At 46.1% G+C, this 12,700-nt stretch overlaps 2 protein-coding genes across 5 annotated transcripts in view; one reads left to right on the top strand and one right to left on the bottom strand.

Annotated features, from left to right (window-relative positions):
* The window catches only part of APOO (apolipoprotein O), a 75,745-nt gene extending 67,962 nt beyond the window's left edge, over positions 1-7,783 (bottom strand). Inside the window, exon 1 of one of the 2 annotated variants that reach the window (XM_075913300.2) lies at positions 7,651-7,783. In XM_075913300.2, coding sequence (XP_075769415.2) covers positions 7,651-7,659 — 9 coding nt within the window. In that variant the 5' untranslated portion in view covers positions 7,660-7,783. Of the gene's footprint in view, positions 1-7,203; positions 7,612-7,650 lie in introns of those variants that run through there. The other variant, XM_075913302.2, reaches the window with a different exon arrangement.
* The window catches only part of C1HXorf58 (chromosome 1 CXorf58 homolog), a 40,375-nt gene continuing 35,403 nt past the window's right edge, over positions 7,729-12,700 (top strand). For 2 of the 3 annotated variants that reach the window (XM_075913305.2, XM_075913303.2), the window contains exons 1-3: positions 7,731-7,868; positions 8,382-8,481; positions 9,651-9,745. In XM_075913305.2, the coding sequence (XP_075769420.1) occupies positions 7,837-7,868; positions 8,382-8,481; positions 9,651-9,745 (227 nt within the window). In that variant the 5' untranslated portion in view covers positions 7,731-7,836. Of the gene's footprint in view, positions 7,869-8,381; positions 8,482-9,650; positions 9,746-12,700 lie in introns of all 3 variants that reach the window. The other variant, XM_075913308.2, reaches the window with a different exon arrangement.

The raw sequence follows: 12,700 nt of genomic DNA, 5'->3' as shown, positions 1-12,700 counted from the left end.
TATGAAGTTATGGTTGTTCTTTCAAAAGTTTACCGCAGAACACTTGACTTAATACTGCTCTGATACTTTGCTATGCAAAAGAAAAATGCTGCTTTAAGCAATTTCTCTTGCTGCAAATATGAAGATTATGTCTTGCCTATGTTCAGTGGACATAGAAACAATTGATCACTATCTTTTTAATATAAAACTTTTACATATTTGAAAATCAATTCCTCTCCCTTCAGACCAAACAAACCTAATTTTTTCAAGAGGCAGGTCTTACGCTGCAAATTTTGTTGGAATAGCTATGCCACTCGGGTGTTTTTTTTTTTAAATCCACCTTCTAGCCAACATAGCAATGAGAAAGGCATGGGATTGACAGCCTTGCTGGGCCTCTGGGCAAAAGGGGGGGGGGGGGGGGTAGCGGCTCTGTGCTCTAGAATATGCAGGGCCTCAGACAGAAGGGGCGAGACTGGGGGCAAGCAGCCCTCAATGCCACCTGGAGCATGCTGTGCTCCCTCCACCTCCAGCCCGCCCTCATTGTTTCCCAGAGTGCACTATGCGGAACTTCAGCAGTGATTTAAAGGACGCAGACTTCTGGCAGCCATCACTGCCGCAATAGTTGCAGCCAGGGTGGAGGCAGCTCATGGAGACACCCCCAGCACAATCCTCACAGCTCCTGTTGGCTGGAAACTGGTCAATGGGAAGTACCCATGCCATGCTTATGGGCACATGCTGCATGTAGAAACTGTCCCCTTTCCCCCCCCTCCCCGAGGCATGCCACTCAGAGATGCACAAGCAGGCCCCAGGAGCCGGTCGCAGCAAGAGCCTGCCCAAGGCTCCCATTGGGCTGCTGACCAGGAGCTGCCTAAGGTAAATGCCTTTCAGCCAGAGCTTGAACACCTCCTCCCCTGTTCCAACTCCCTGCCTCAGGCCACAAATCCTCTGCACTCCCTCCTATACCCCCTGCCTCAAGTCATAACTCCTTCCCAGACCCTTCACCCCTCCCATGCCCCTCTCCAATGTCAGATTCCTCTCCTGAACCTGAACCCCTTCTCAGACTTCACACCCCCTCCTGTGTCTCAGTCCCCTACCCAGAGCTCCTTCTTGTACCCAACTTCCATCCCACATCACCTTGATTAATATCAAAGAAAAGTGCGCCCTCTGACCACTTACAAAATTCTTTCAAGTGGCTCTACCATAAAAAATTATTGCTCTCCCCTGCCATATAGCACAGACCAGCCTAATCTTTCCTCAAAGGTCATATTTTCTAAATCTTATATCATGTTTGTTGCTCTTCTTCTGGCAGAATCCTACCTAGTTTTTTGCCAGCTTGTCAGTAGCCCCAGATCTTCCTGGGTCTGCAGCTCTGGGGAACCTCTGCCATGTGCAGTGCCCCAGGGGTGGGGACCCAGGAAATTTTTGGATCTCTGCAGCAGAGCTATGATGCCTGGCTCCAAAGTAAGGAGTCAGGAAGCAATGAGAAATTCTGGTCAGAGTTTCCTGACAGGAGCCTAGAAGTCATCAGAGCCACGGCTGAACTGGGGCCTCAAAGCTTGGGATTGTTAGGTGCCTAGATTCTGCTTCCTTTCACAGTTTAAAAAAATCCAAGAGTTCTAGACTCCCCCTTCCGTGGGAAATTACAAATTATACATGTCACTCCAAGCCAGAACTAATTTTTTTTCCAAAGTTGTGGAATATTCCTCAGTCAATTCCTACTACGTATCAATAGATGGCACTAGAGACCATTCCTGCTGCATTGAAAAAAATACTACACTTTTTAACAACCACATTTATAAGTGTGGTTTCTGTAGCAATTCCACTAAAGATTGTAGATTGTTAAGTAGAAGTGCAAGTCATATGATATCTTAAATCTATAGTTAGTTGTTATTTATCCTGAACATTGGTAATACACTCACTCAAAATAAATCCATTAAGAAAATTCATTTTCAGGACTCTTTCTGGATGAGGAAGATAACCTAGTGATATATGATGTGGGAAAAGCTGAAGTACTCAATGCTTTATTTCCCTCTATGTTCACAGATAAGGTCAGCTCCCAGACTACTGCACCAGGCAACACAGTATGGGAAGGAGGAGGGCAGCCCTTGGTGAAGAAAGAACAGGTTAAGAAATATTTGGAAAAGCCAGACATACACAAATCCATGGGTCCGGATTTAATGCATCCGAGAATACTGAGGGAGTTGGCAAATGTCATTGCAGAGCCTTTGGCCATTATCTTTGAAAAGTCATGGAGATTGGGAGAGATCCCAAATGACTGGAAAAAGGCAAATGTAGTGTTCATCTTTTAAAAAAAAGTTAGAAGGACAATCCAGGGAACTACAGACCAGTCAGCCTTACCTCAGTCCCTGGAAAAATCATGGAGGGGATCCTCAAGGAATCCATTTTGAAGCACTTGGAAGAGAGGAAAGTGATCAGGAATAGTCAACATGGATTCACCAAAGACAAGTCATGCCTGACCAATCTGATTAGCATCTATGATGAGGTAACTGGCTTTGTGGATATGGGAAAGTCAGTGGATACCTTGACTTCAGCAAAGCTTTTCATACAGTCTCCCACAATATTCTTCCCAGCAAGTTAAGGAAGTAAGGATTGGATAAATGGACTTTAAGATGGACAGAAAGCTGGCTAGATTGTCGGGCCCAACGGGTAGTGATCAACGGCTTAATGTCAGGTTGGCGGTCAGTTTCTAGCAGAGTGCCCCAAGGATCGGTTCTAGGACCAGTTTTGTTCAACATCTTTATTATTATTCAACATCTGGATGAGGGGATAGATTGCACCCTCAGCAAGTTTGAAGATGACACTAAGATAGGGGGAAAGGTAGATATGTTGGAGGGCAGAGATAGGGTCCAGAGTGACCTAGACAGATTAGACCTAGACAGATTAGAAGATTGGGCCAAAAGAAATCTGATGAGGTTCGACAAGGACAAGTGTAGAGTCCTGTACATGGGATGGAGGAATCCCAAGCACTGTTACAGGCTGGGGAATGAATGGCTAAGTAGCAGTTCGGCAGAAAAGGACCTGGGGATTATAGTCGATGAAAAGCTGTATGAGAGTCAACAATGTGCCCTTGTACGCAAGAAGGTGAATGGAATATTAGGTTGCATTAGGAGGAGCATTGCCAGCAGATCTAGAGAAGTGATTATTACCCTTTATTCGGCACTGGTGAGGCCACATCTGGAGTACTGCGTCCTGTTCTGGGCCCCCCACTACAGAAAAGATATGGATGCACTGGAAAAGGTCCAGGGAAGGGCAACCAAAATGATTAGAGGGCTGGAGCACATGACCTATGAGGAGAAGCTGAGAGATTTGGGCTTATTTAGTCTGCAGATGAGAAGAGTGAGGGGGGATTTGATAGCAGCCTTCAACTTCCAAAGAGGTTCCAAAGAGGATGAAGAGAGGCTGTTCTCAGTACAGACAGATTGCAGAACAAGGAGTAATGGTCTCAAGTTACAGTGGGGAAGTCTAGGTTGGATATTAGGAAAAACTATTTCAGTAAGAGGGTGGTGAAGCACTGGAATGGGTTACCTAGGGAGGTGATGGAATCTCCATTCCTAGAGGTTTTTAAGTCTTGGCTTGACAAAGCCCTGGCGGGTTGATTTAGTTGGGATTGGTCCTGCCTTGGGTGGGAGCTGGACTTGACTCCCTGAGGTCTCTTCCAGCCTTATGAGTCTATGAAATCTGACATGTAATTTACTGTCGTGTTCAATTTAATTTTTTTTAAAAGAACCACATGAACTCTCTGAAATATATGAACATAAATTCTTTCAGAACATTAATTGAAGGTATAATTGTAACATACTTTCTCTTGGGACACAAACTTGGTAATCAAGCTATTTACAAGCTCCAATTAACTAACTCTCAGTATCTAACTATAAAAGATTGCATAAGGAGAGAATGTTAGAAAAAACATCTAAAATGCTATTCTGATACATCTGACCAGACACAATTATATGAAAATATCATTATGAGCAACAGAAGTCCGGTAAAACATTCAATGCAACTAATGTGAAATTAATCACTTTAAAAATCAGTTATTTTAAGATAGTTGTGCAGTAGTTATAAACATTCCCTAAGGTGTGCTGGCCACAGCTGAAATGGAATACATGAATAAAAGTGCTTCAGATGCTACAGAGGATAGTAAGCAAAGACGCGTTAATTTCACAACCATACAAGCAAGTAAAAGTTGCTAAACAGAAAGGCTGTGTCTAGACTGGCCAGTTTTTCCGGAAAATCAGCCGCTTTTCTGGAAAAACTTGCCAGCTGTCTACACTGGCCGCTTGAATTTCCACAAAAGCACTGACTTCCTACTGTAAGAAATCAGTGCTTCTTGCGGAAATACTATGTTGCTCCCGTTCAGGCAAAAGTCCTTTTGCGCAAAACTTTTGCGCAAAAGGGCCAGTGTAGACAGCTCAGATTTGTTTTCCGCAAAAAAGCCCTGATCGCGAAAACGGCGATCGGGGCTTTTTTGAGGAAAAGAACGTCTATATTGGCACGGACGCTTTTCCGCAAAAAGTGCTTTTGCGGAAAAGCATCCGTGCCAATCTAGACGCTCTTTTCCAAAAATGCTTTTAATGGAAAACTTTTCCGTTAAAAGCATTTCTGGAAAATCATGCCAGTCTAGACATAGCCAAAGTGACAAAAATGATTGGGAACAACAGTGTTTTGGAACTTTTAGAAGTCTGTAAACTAGCTAGTAGAAAGTAAAAGATAGGCAATGAAAGATTTGTATGGTAAATTCATAAATTTTTAAGATCTTAAAAACTATTTCAGTGTTTAAGGGCTGATCTTTCTAGTTTATTAGTAAGAAATACATAGTACAAATGTCTTAGACTTGGTCAGCTTGGAAAAGAGATGGCTAAAGGAGGAGATGACAGAGGGTCTATCAAATCTCAATTGCTATGGTGAAAGTGAGCGAGGAAGCATTATTTGATCCTTCACATAATAACTAAAGCTCACCCAATGAAATTAATAATCACACAGGTTTAAAACAAACAAAAGGAAGTACTTCTACACACAACATGCTATCAACTTGTAGAATTATTTGCCAGGGATGCTGTGAAGGCCAACATTTTAACAGGGTTCAAAAGAAAGCTAGATACGTTCACTGAGGATAGGTCCACCAATGGCCTTTAGTTAGGATGTCCCTACTCTCTGTTTGCCAGAAGCTGGAGTTGGACGACATGCAATGGATCACTTGATGATTACTTGTTCTGTTCAGTTCCTCTGAAGCAGCTGGCACTGGCCACTGTTAAAGGACAGGATACTAGGCTAGTTGGACCATTGGTATGACCCAGTGTGGCCATTCTTATTTAAATTTCAACATGTGCTTAACTTTCCACATGTGTAGACTTTCCAGGATTAGGTGCTTACAGAACATCTCTCTCCAGAGGAGCTATTTGTTTACCAGTTGCTCCAAACACAGCAGCAAACAGCATGAATTAACTGGAAGTGGATTAGAAGAGGCAGATTTCATTAAGAAAATATAGCAGCAGAGGAAGATATCCTGACTTAGCTTATCATGTGAAACTGTCAAATATGAAGTCTTAGCGCACATGCATATAGAAATAGAAGTCTGTCTATATTAGACTGACTTATAGTCACAGTAGCAATCAGTGCACTGATTCATATCCACATTACCCTCCTTTTGTCAATAGTGCACAATCTCTCCAAGATTAATTCTGCTGACTTATGGGGTAGTGTGGAGTACTGATAGCTTGGGCTGTTGGCTCCCCACCAGACTGCCCGAGTTCCCCACAGGGAGCCCTGGTGCTGCCATAAGGCTTTCTGCAGGGAGCCCAGACTTAGGACACAGAGTTCCCTGCTGGGAGCCCAGCTGCAGTGGAGCACAAAGAGCCTGGAGGTGTGCCTGGCAACAAGGAACCAAGAGTATCCACAAAGTTCCAGCACTTCCCAAAGGGAGTGGGAAACTGGGATTATTCATGCAGCACAAGGGCTCCCTGCAACTGTGACAGCCCAGCTTTCTTGATAAGAATGACGGCTAACAGCCAGTATAAGTACAGTGTTATAGCCGTAGCAGGCAACCTGCAGCTCATTGGGGTTCTATGTGAGGCCCATGAGATATTTTGTTCACTGTTGCTCTTGAACAGCATTGCCAGATTCCACTGGTTTCAATCTGCATAGATTTTTCCCTACAAGTATTACAAAAGTGACATACACACAAAGCAAGGGCACATGAAGTGAGGTGCGTGCTGATTGAACTATAGCAGCACTCTGGATGCAGATGGAGCACACAGTTCTCACAATGTTGTGTGCAATTGGCACACCTCAAAAACTCTAGATACAGAAGTGGTTGGCAAAACTACCCTATTTCAGGAGACCATCTTTATTATGACGACAATTTTGTGGCCCACTGAGATAGTGTGTGAACTCAGGCGGTGCACTTGCTACCTTAGGTTGCCGCTCCCTGGTCTATAAGGACACTATGTCGCTTTACATCAATAAAAGCCCTGTGCCTCTTCGAGTTATGTCGATGTTGAAGAGTACTCAAAATGGTTGTGCTAAGCTGCCTAACATTTACCTAATTCTGTAGTTTAGACTAGGGATGTAAAATCTTTAAACATGGTGTTTAACCAATTAACTGATTAAAAGGAGGGCAGCTGGAGCACCCTATCTGCTGTGGGTAGGGGCTGCTTCAGTCTGGCCACAGCCATCAGCTTGCTTGGAGGGCTGCCAGCCCTGCCCCATGGGAGGCTGTCAGCCAGCAGGCTGGAATGGCCCTCTGCTCATGGTTACCTGGTAGGCATCACCTGTTAAGCAGTTAACCAGTTATCCATTCACATCCCTACACCGAATTTCACTTAACATTTTGTTGCCCTATCATAGAGTTTGGGAGATCCTTTAGTAACTCTTTGCAGTCTGCTTTGTACTATACTTTGTATTAGCTACAGAAATTTTGTATCACCTGCAAATTTTGCCACCAGTTTACCTCTTTTTCCTGACTATTTATGACTGCAGAACGCCAATAGTCCCAGTACAGACTCCTGGAGGACACTCCCTCTCTCCATTCTGAGAACGAACCATGTCTTCTTCCCCTTTGTTTCAACCAATCTGCCTAGCAGGCTGTTCCCAGGCCTGTGCTGGAGCGCAAATGGCTTACTAAGCTGGGCTCAAAACGGAGGCACCAGGTTTACAGCCATGCTCAGGCCTCCGCCCAGCTTATAGCACCACATCATGAAAACACACCTGCGGGTGCCGGCCACAAGAGTGCGGCTCCACTCGCTCGGCTGCGGTGACTTGCAGAACTGAGGCCGCATCTCAAGTAGCAAACGCTGCCGGTCATCGGAGTCCCACCGGGAGAGGATTTTGCTCGGCACCGCTTTATCCTGCGCCCCCCCTGTTGCCAGGCCGCCCGTGCCCGCAAGGCCCATGCACAGCCCGGCACGGAAGCAGAGGGAGCCCTGGGGAACACGCAGCGAGCACCGGCACCCGGCGCCGCAGGCAGGTCGCGCAGGGGCCAGCGCTCGGCGCGGGCGGGCGGGGCCGGGCACACGAGTCACCCAGCCGGGGCTGGCGGCAGCGGTGGCTCCCTAGCCCGGGCCCCGGCAGCAGCGCGCTGGGCAGGAGGCTCCCGCAGGGCGGGCGGGCGGCGGGACACGGACCCCGCGCGCGCGCGCGGGACTTTCCTCTCACCTTGAACATCGCGGCGGCGCTGCTCCCGTCCAGGTCGCTGCGCGATGACGTCAGAGACGCACGCGCTGCGTTGGCGGTCCAACGACAAACACCGGCGGGGGAAGGGCAGGAGAGAAGAGGGGGGGCGTGGCCTGTCCCGGCCCCGCGTGCCCTGGTCTCTAGGCAACCAGGAGGCGCCGGGTCAGGATGCTGAGCGGGGCGCGGTACCCCGCGCGGCTGTGAGTAACCGCCTCGCCCCCTCCCCGCGTGTTCGCCGCCCTCGCGCGCCGGCTTGGGGCGGGGTCTCGGCGTTGGCAGGCCGAGGCCACCATCAGGGAGGCCGTGGGGACGCTCGGGGGCACCCGCTCCCTTCCCCCCCCCCCCGCAACGTCACCCTCCGTGCCGGGACCGTGTCCCCGCTGCTGCCGCTCCCCCAAACGGTCCCGCTGTCTCTGCTCTGCTTGGGGGGGGGGCATATCCCCCCCCCTGCTCGCCTGAGCCCCTCCCCCGCCAGCTGCGGGGCTGGCTGCTCCCCTCCCGTGCCCCTGCTCTCTCCGCCGCTCTGTGAGAAACAAGGGCCGGTTGTCCCAGCTGAGCACGGCGGCAAACTGGACACTTGGCCACTTTTAAAACGCCAGGGCAGCTGGGACGGGGCTTTAAAAAAGAAGCTTCCTTGGCCAAAACAAGACCCATGGGCCCCTATTGTAAGTGCAGGGGGTTGGGGTGCTGATCTCGTGTCTCTTGGCTGTCAGGACAGAAGAGGAGCTGGCAGCTAAAACTCTTCAGCGAGCTTGGTGGAGTCACATCGACAGGAGGCTGTTCAGGCTGCTAACACAGACCATTCGGGCCGCGGTATGCTCCTCTGGAAAAGCCTTTCCCCTCCTGGCTGTAAACTACCCACGACAAGGACATTGATACAGAGGGACACTTACCCACACAACTTTGCTTGGCTACTGATGCAGTTACTCTTCTAGGGGGACCTTCTTCTTCTGGAATGAGCTCAGAACCCACTGTAAACCAAATAGGGCTGTGGTTCTCAACTGGTGGTCTACAGGAACATTGTCCAAAGTCACACTGTGCGAGCAGGCGCCACCATTAGTATGGTTTACGCTGTGTTCACAAGCATGTGGCGCATCATCCATAGTGTCACCTAGGACGCAACCGCGTTGTGTTGCTGGTAACGTCCATCTGAAGTTCTGAGCATCAGTGTAGCTGCCGCCGTTGTGCTGAGCAGTTTCTGTGTCATTTGTCCTGTGCTTCATGTGCTGGAGGTGGTTCGTGAACATTTTTTGATTGGCCTGGTGGTTCGTGGACTGAAACGAGTTGAGAACCACTGAAATAGGGGGAAGGGAAAGACCCCTCAAGGAATTACACTGGTATAACTTGTGATACAGTAAACTGGTATTTTTTAACACCCCTGAGCCAGAAAGTTACAATGACATAAAGTGCCAGTGTAGACTTGGCCGTGGACTGCTCTGCACATTCTTTGCTCTCATAAGTCTGTCACTGAGCACAGAAAATATTGGAGTGGAATCAGAATTTTTTTCCCCTTGTTCAGTAATGTCTCTGGGGTAAAGCGAGAGATTGATGATCGTTTAAGAGCAAAGGAACGACAGATAGAGAAGGAAAAAAGAGAGCACTTACCTAGACAGTTTGGGGGGTGGGGTTGAGTAAAAGAGAGGAGCTAAAATTGTATGCAAGATATTTCCTAATGTTTGTTGTTTTTATTGAAAACAACCTTGTTTTTGTTTTATGTAGTGCAAAGCTGAGAAAATAAAACTTATAAAATTGGAAAAGGAGGGCAAAAAGATAAGAATTTCAGTAAAGAATAATGGGGTAAAAGAATAAAATGAGTCATAAAAAGAAACAACAAATATCGCAGTTCTATAGTAATTGCTATCTAAGAACATCAGAGCATCTTAAAATATTAACACTCAGCTCCTATGTGAAACAGGTTTGGAATGTATTATAAGAACCCAAACCGCTCAATTTTTTTTGAATAATGTCTGTATCTGTTTCAGGAGTATTGTATTACATATGAAATTGTGAGGAGAGTGAGTCCTTTAGAAGCTGAACTTATAAAAGATCCTAGTATGCAGTGTAAAGTCAGATTCAGGTAAAGTATGCATATTTATTTCAACCCAGCATACAGGATGACTTTTAAAGTTAACCAAAAAAGTGTCATTAGTTGTTTGTATTACAGCATTACACTTAGGTTTTGTCTACACTTTAAAGTTTAAAGTGCTGTTGCAACAGCACTTTAAACTATAAGGCTATGTCTATACTGGCGCGATCTTGCGCCAGAAATATGCAAATGAGGGTAAGCGTGGAATATCGCCAAGTCTCATTTTTATATCTAATGAGCCACCATTTTTGCAGAAGAGGCTCTTGCGCAAGAAGGAGCATCTACACTGCCCCTTCTTGCGCAAGAAAAATCCTCTTGCGCAATACATTCCTGAAGACATTTAATTTAGAAATTATTTCTGCACCACACCACATCACTATTTTTTGCTATTTTTCTTTTCTACAACACTCCAGATATACACTAATTGTTATTTTTAAACATTCAAATAACACTTTGGAAATAAGTCATGTCCTCTGTGGAAATTAACATTTGAGGAAGCTGGTGATATTTGCAATTTCCACTACTCCCTCCATGGCTTCAGGAAGAGGAGAACAGCTTTAAACTGCAATCAGACTTTCACAGAGAGCCTTTCCTTAGTGGAGCCTGACCATGTGATGAGCTGAATCAGCATATTCACAAGCTACATTGCTCAAGTCCTTTCTTTTGCTAGTCTGCATTAACCAAATACAGATGCCTCAGCAAAGGGGTGTGGAGATAGCATGCATTTCTGCAACTGCCATGTCCTCTGGACGGAGTTACCGCTTCCAAGTGCCCCCTACGAAATCTGAATTTTGTATGGTTTATTCAGTGTGTGATCAGTCAAACAAATGCATTTGATTTGAGTTTGTCCTTTCAACAAAAGAAATTAAATGCTAAATGCAAATAGCCATGTTCAACATTTAAATATTTTTTAAAAAGAATTCTAGTGTTTTACTATTTGTAAACTGTGACCGCACTTCAATTATCTTATTTCATTTTGGCAGGAATTAAGATTCCAGTCCTGAAGTTTACAACACATAAATGGTCTGACTAGGGTTGCCAGGCATCCAGTTTTCTACCAGAATGCCTGGTCAAAACAGGATCGTGTTGGCTCTAGTCAGCGCAGCTGACTGGACCACTAAAATATGGTCAGATGCAACAAGGCAGGCAGGCTCCATGTCGGTAACTGCACCTAATGGGAGTTCTGGGGGCTGCAGCTACTGGAGATGGGGACACCACACAGAGCCCCCTGGCCGCTCCTTGGCCTAGGAGGCAGAGGCATATGTCACTGCTTCCCTGGGATCAACTGAGATCAGCACCGTCCAGAAGCAACACTCCCTCCTGCACCGCAATCTCCTGCTTCAGTCTTGAGCTCCCTCCCACACCCTAAACCCCTCATCCCTGGCCCTACCCCACAGCACATACCCCAGCCAGAGCTCACATCCCCCACACCTCAGTCCCTTACCCCAGCTTGGAGCCTCCTCCCACATTTGGAACTCCTCATTTTTTGGGCCACCCCAGAGCTTACTCCCATAGCCCCTCCTACATCCCAACTCCCTATCCTAACCCGGAGTAACCAGAGAAAGTTAACATTTTCTTACCCTCAAGAACAGTGCCCTTTGCAGAGCACATTGCGAACCCCTCAGCTCCACCCCCACGTTTGTGTGTCCTCTTGTACCTCAACCCCTCATTCCTGGCCCCACTCCAGTGTGTGCACCCCCAGCCAGAGCCCTCATCCCTTCCCACACCCTAGCCTGGAGCCCCCTTCTGCACTCAGAACCCGATGGCCCCACCTCCACCCCAGAGTCTATACCCCCAGCTGGAGCCTGCACCCCTTCCTGCACCTCAGCCCCCTGTGCCAGCCTGGTGAAAGTGAGCAAGGGTATGTGGGATAAGAAGTGATGGGGGGGATGGGATGGAGTCAGTGGGGATGAGGCCTCAGTAAAGGGGCTGGCAAGGGCGTCCTCGATCTGCAATTAGAAAGTTGGCAACCCAAGTTCTGATCCTGTACTGTAAAATGACAGATTGAGTCCTTGCTTTGTAATTCTATAATAAAATTCCTTCCGAGTGTCTCAAATCTTGCTCCATTCAAGTCAAAGAGAGTTTGTCAGGCCAGGACTTCCAGAAACAAGATCTAATTTTAGATTCTTAAATCCCCATTTAGCCACTTAAATATGTGACCAGGTTTTCAGAGTTCAGAACACTCTGCAGCTTCCATGAGTCACTAAGAAACCTGCATGTAGATTTAGGTAGCTAACTTTATTCCTTTTTAAAAAAAGGTAAAAAAGATGTTCTTTGGCTTTTGATCAAACATTTAGCATGAATGTACAAATTCTATTTATTTTGACAACAGTTGTTCCTGTTATTAGTTTGGAAGAGATTCTGGGGATTTTTTAAAACATATTGGTCTGTTTTAAATGTATCTAGAGAATTGAATGCAGCTAATGCATGCTTTACAAAAACACTGGGGTCATTTTCTTTTCATAAAATAGATATGACACGATTCATCTTCACACATTAGATTGCCTCATGAATGTGGGCAGCTCCAGTATGTTGGATACAAAATAAAAATTACATATCATGGTTTTGTATTTCCATACTGTCTGAAATGCAGGATTGTGAGTTTTTCTTCCTTAATTTTTATCACATCTCATTTCCTAGCTTTTCAATATTTTTTCAAGTCTTATCTGTCAAGTTTTCTCCACTTCTTAAATTACTGATATATATATATTTCCAATCTTACCTAACCCTAACAACATTTTTGTCTTTATGTATATTTACTATAAATGAATTCAGGTCTGAGTTTCCCCAGCGTAACCTAGGCTGCAAAGCCCCACTCTCCCTGAAGGGAGTTACAATAGTGCAGGTCACCACAGCAACTGTGTGCTGGCAATCATGTTTAAATTTTATAATTTGGGTTTTGTTTTTTTATCCCTACAGTTTTTAGAGGATGGTTTGAAATCTTGA

This window comes from Pelodiscus sinensis, chromosome 1 (assembly GCF_052426305.1).
Source record: "Pelodiscus sinensis isolate ZL-2025 chromosome 1, ASM5242630v1, whole genome shotgun sequence".
In the NCBI taxonomy this organism is placed as follows: Eukaryota; Metazoa; Chordata; order Testudines; family Trionychidae; genus Pelodiscus; species Pelodiscus sinensis.
Note: the sequence above shows the minus strand (reverse complement) of the source record. Positions and strands in the feature narration are given on the sequence as shown.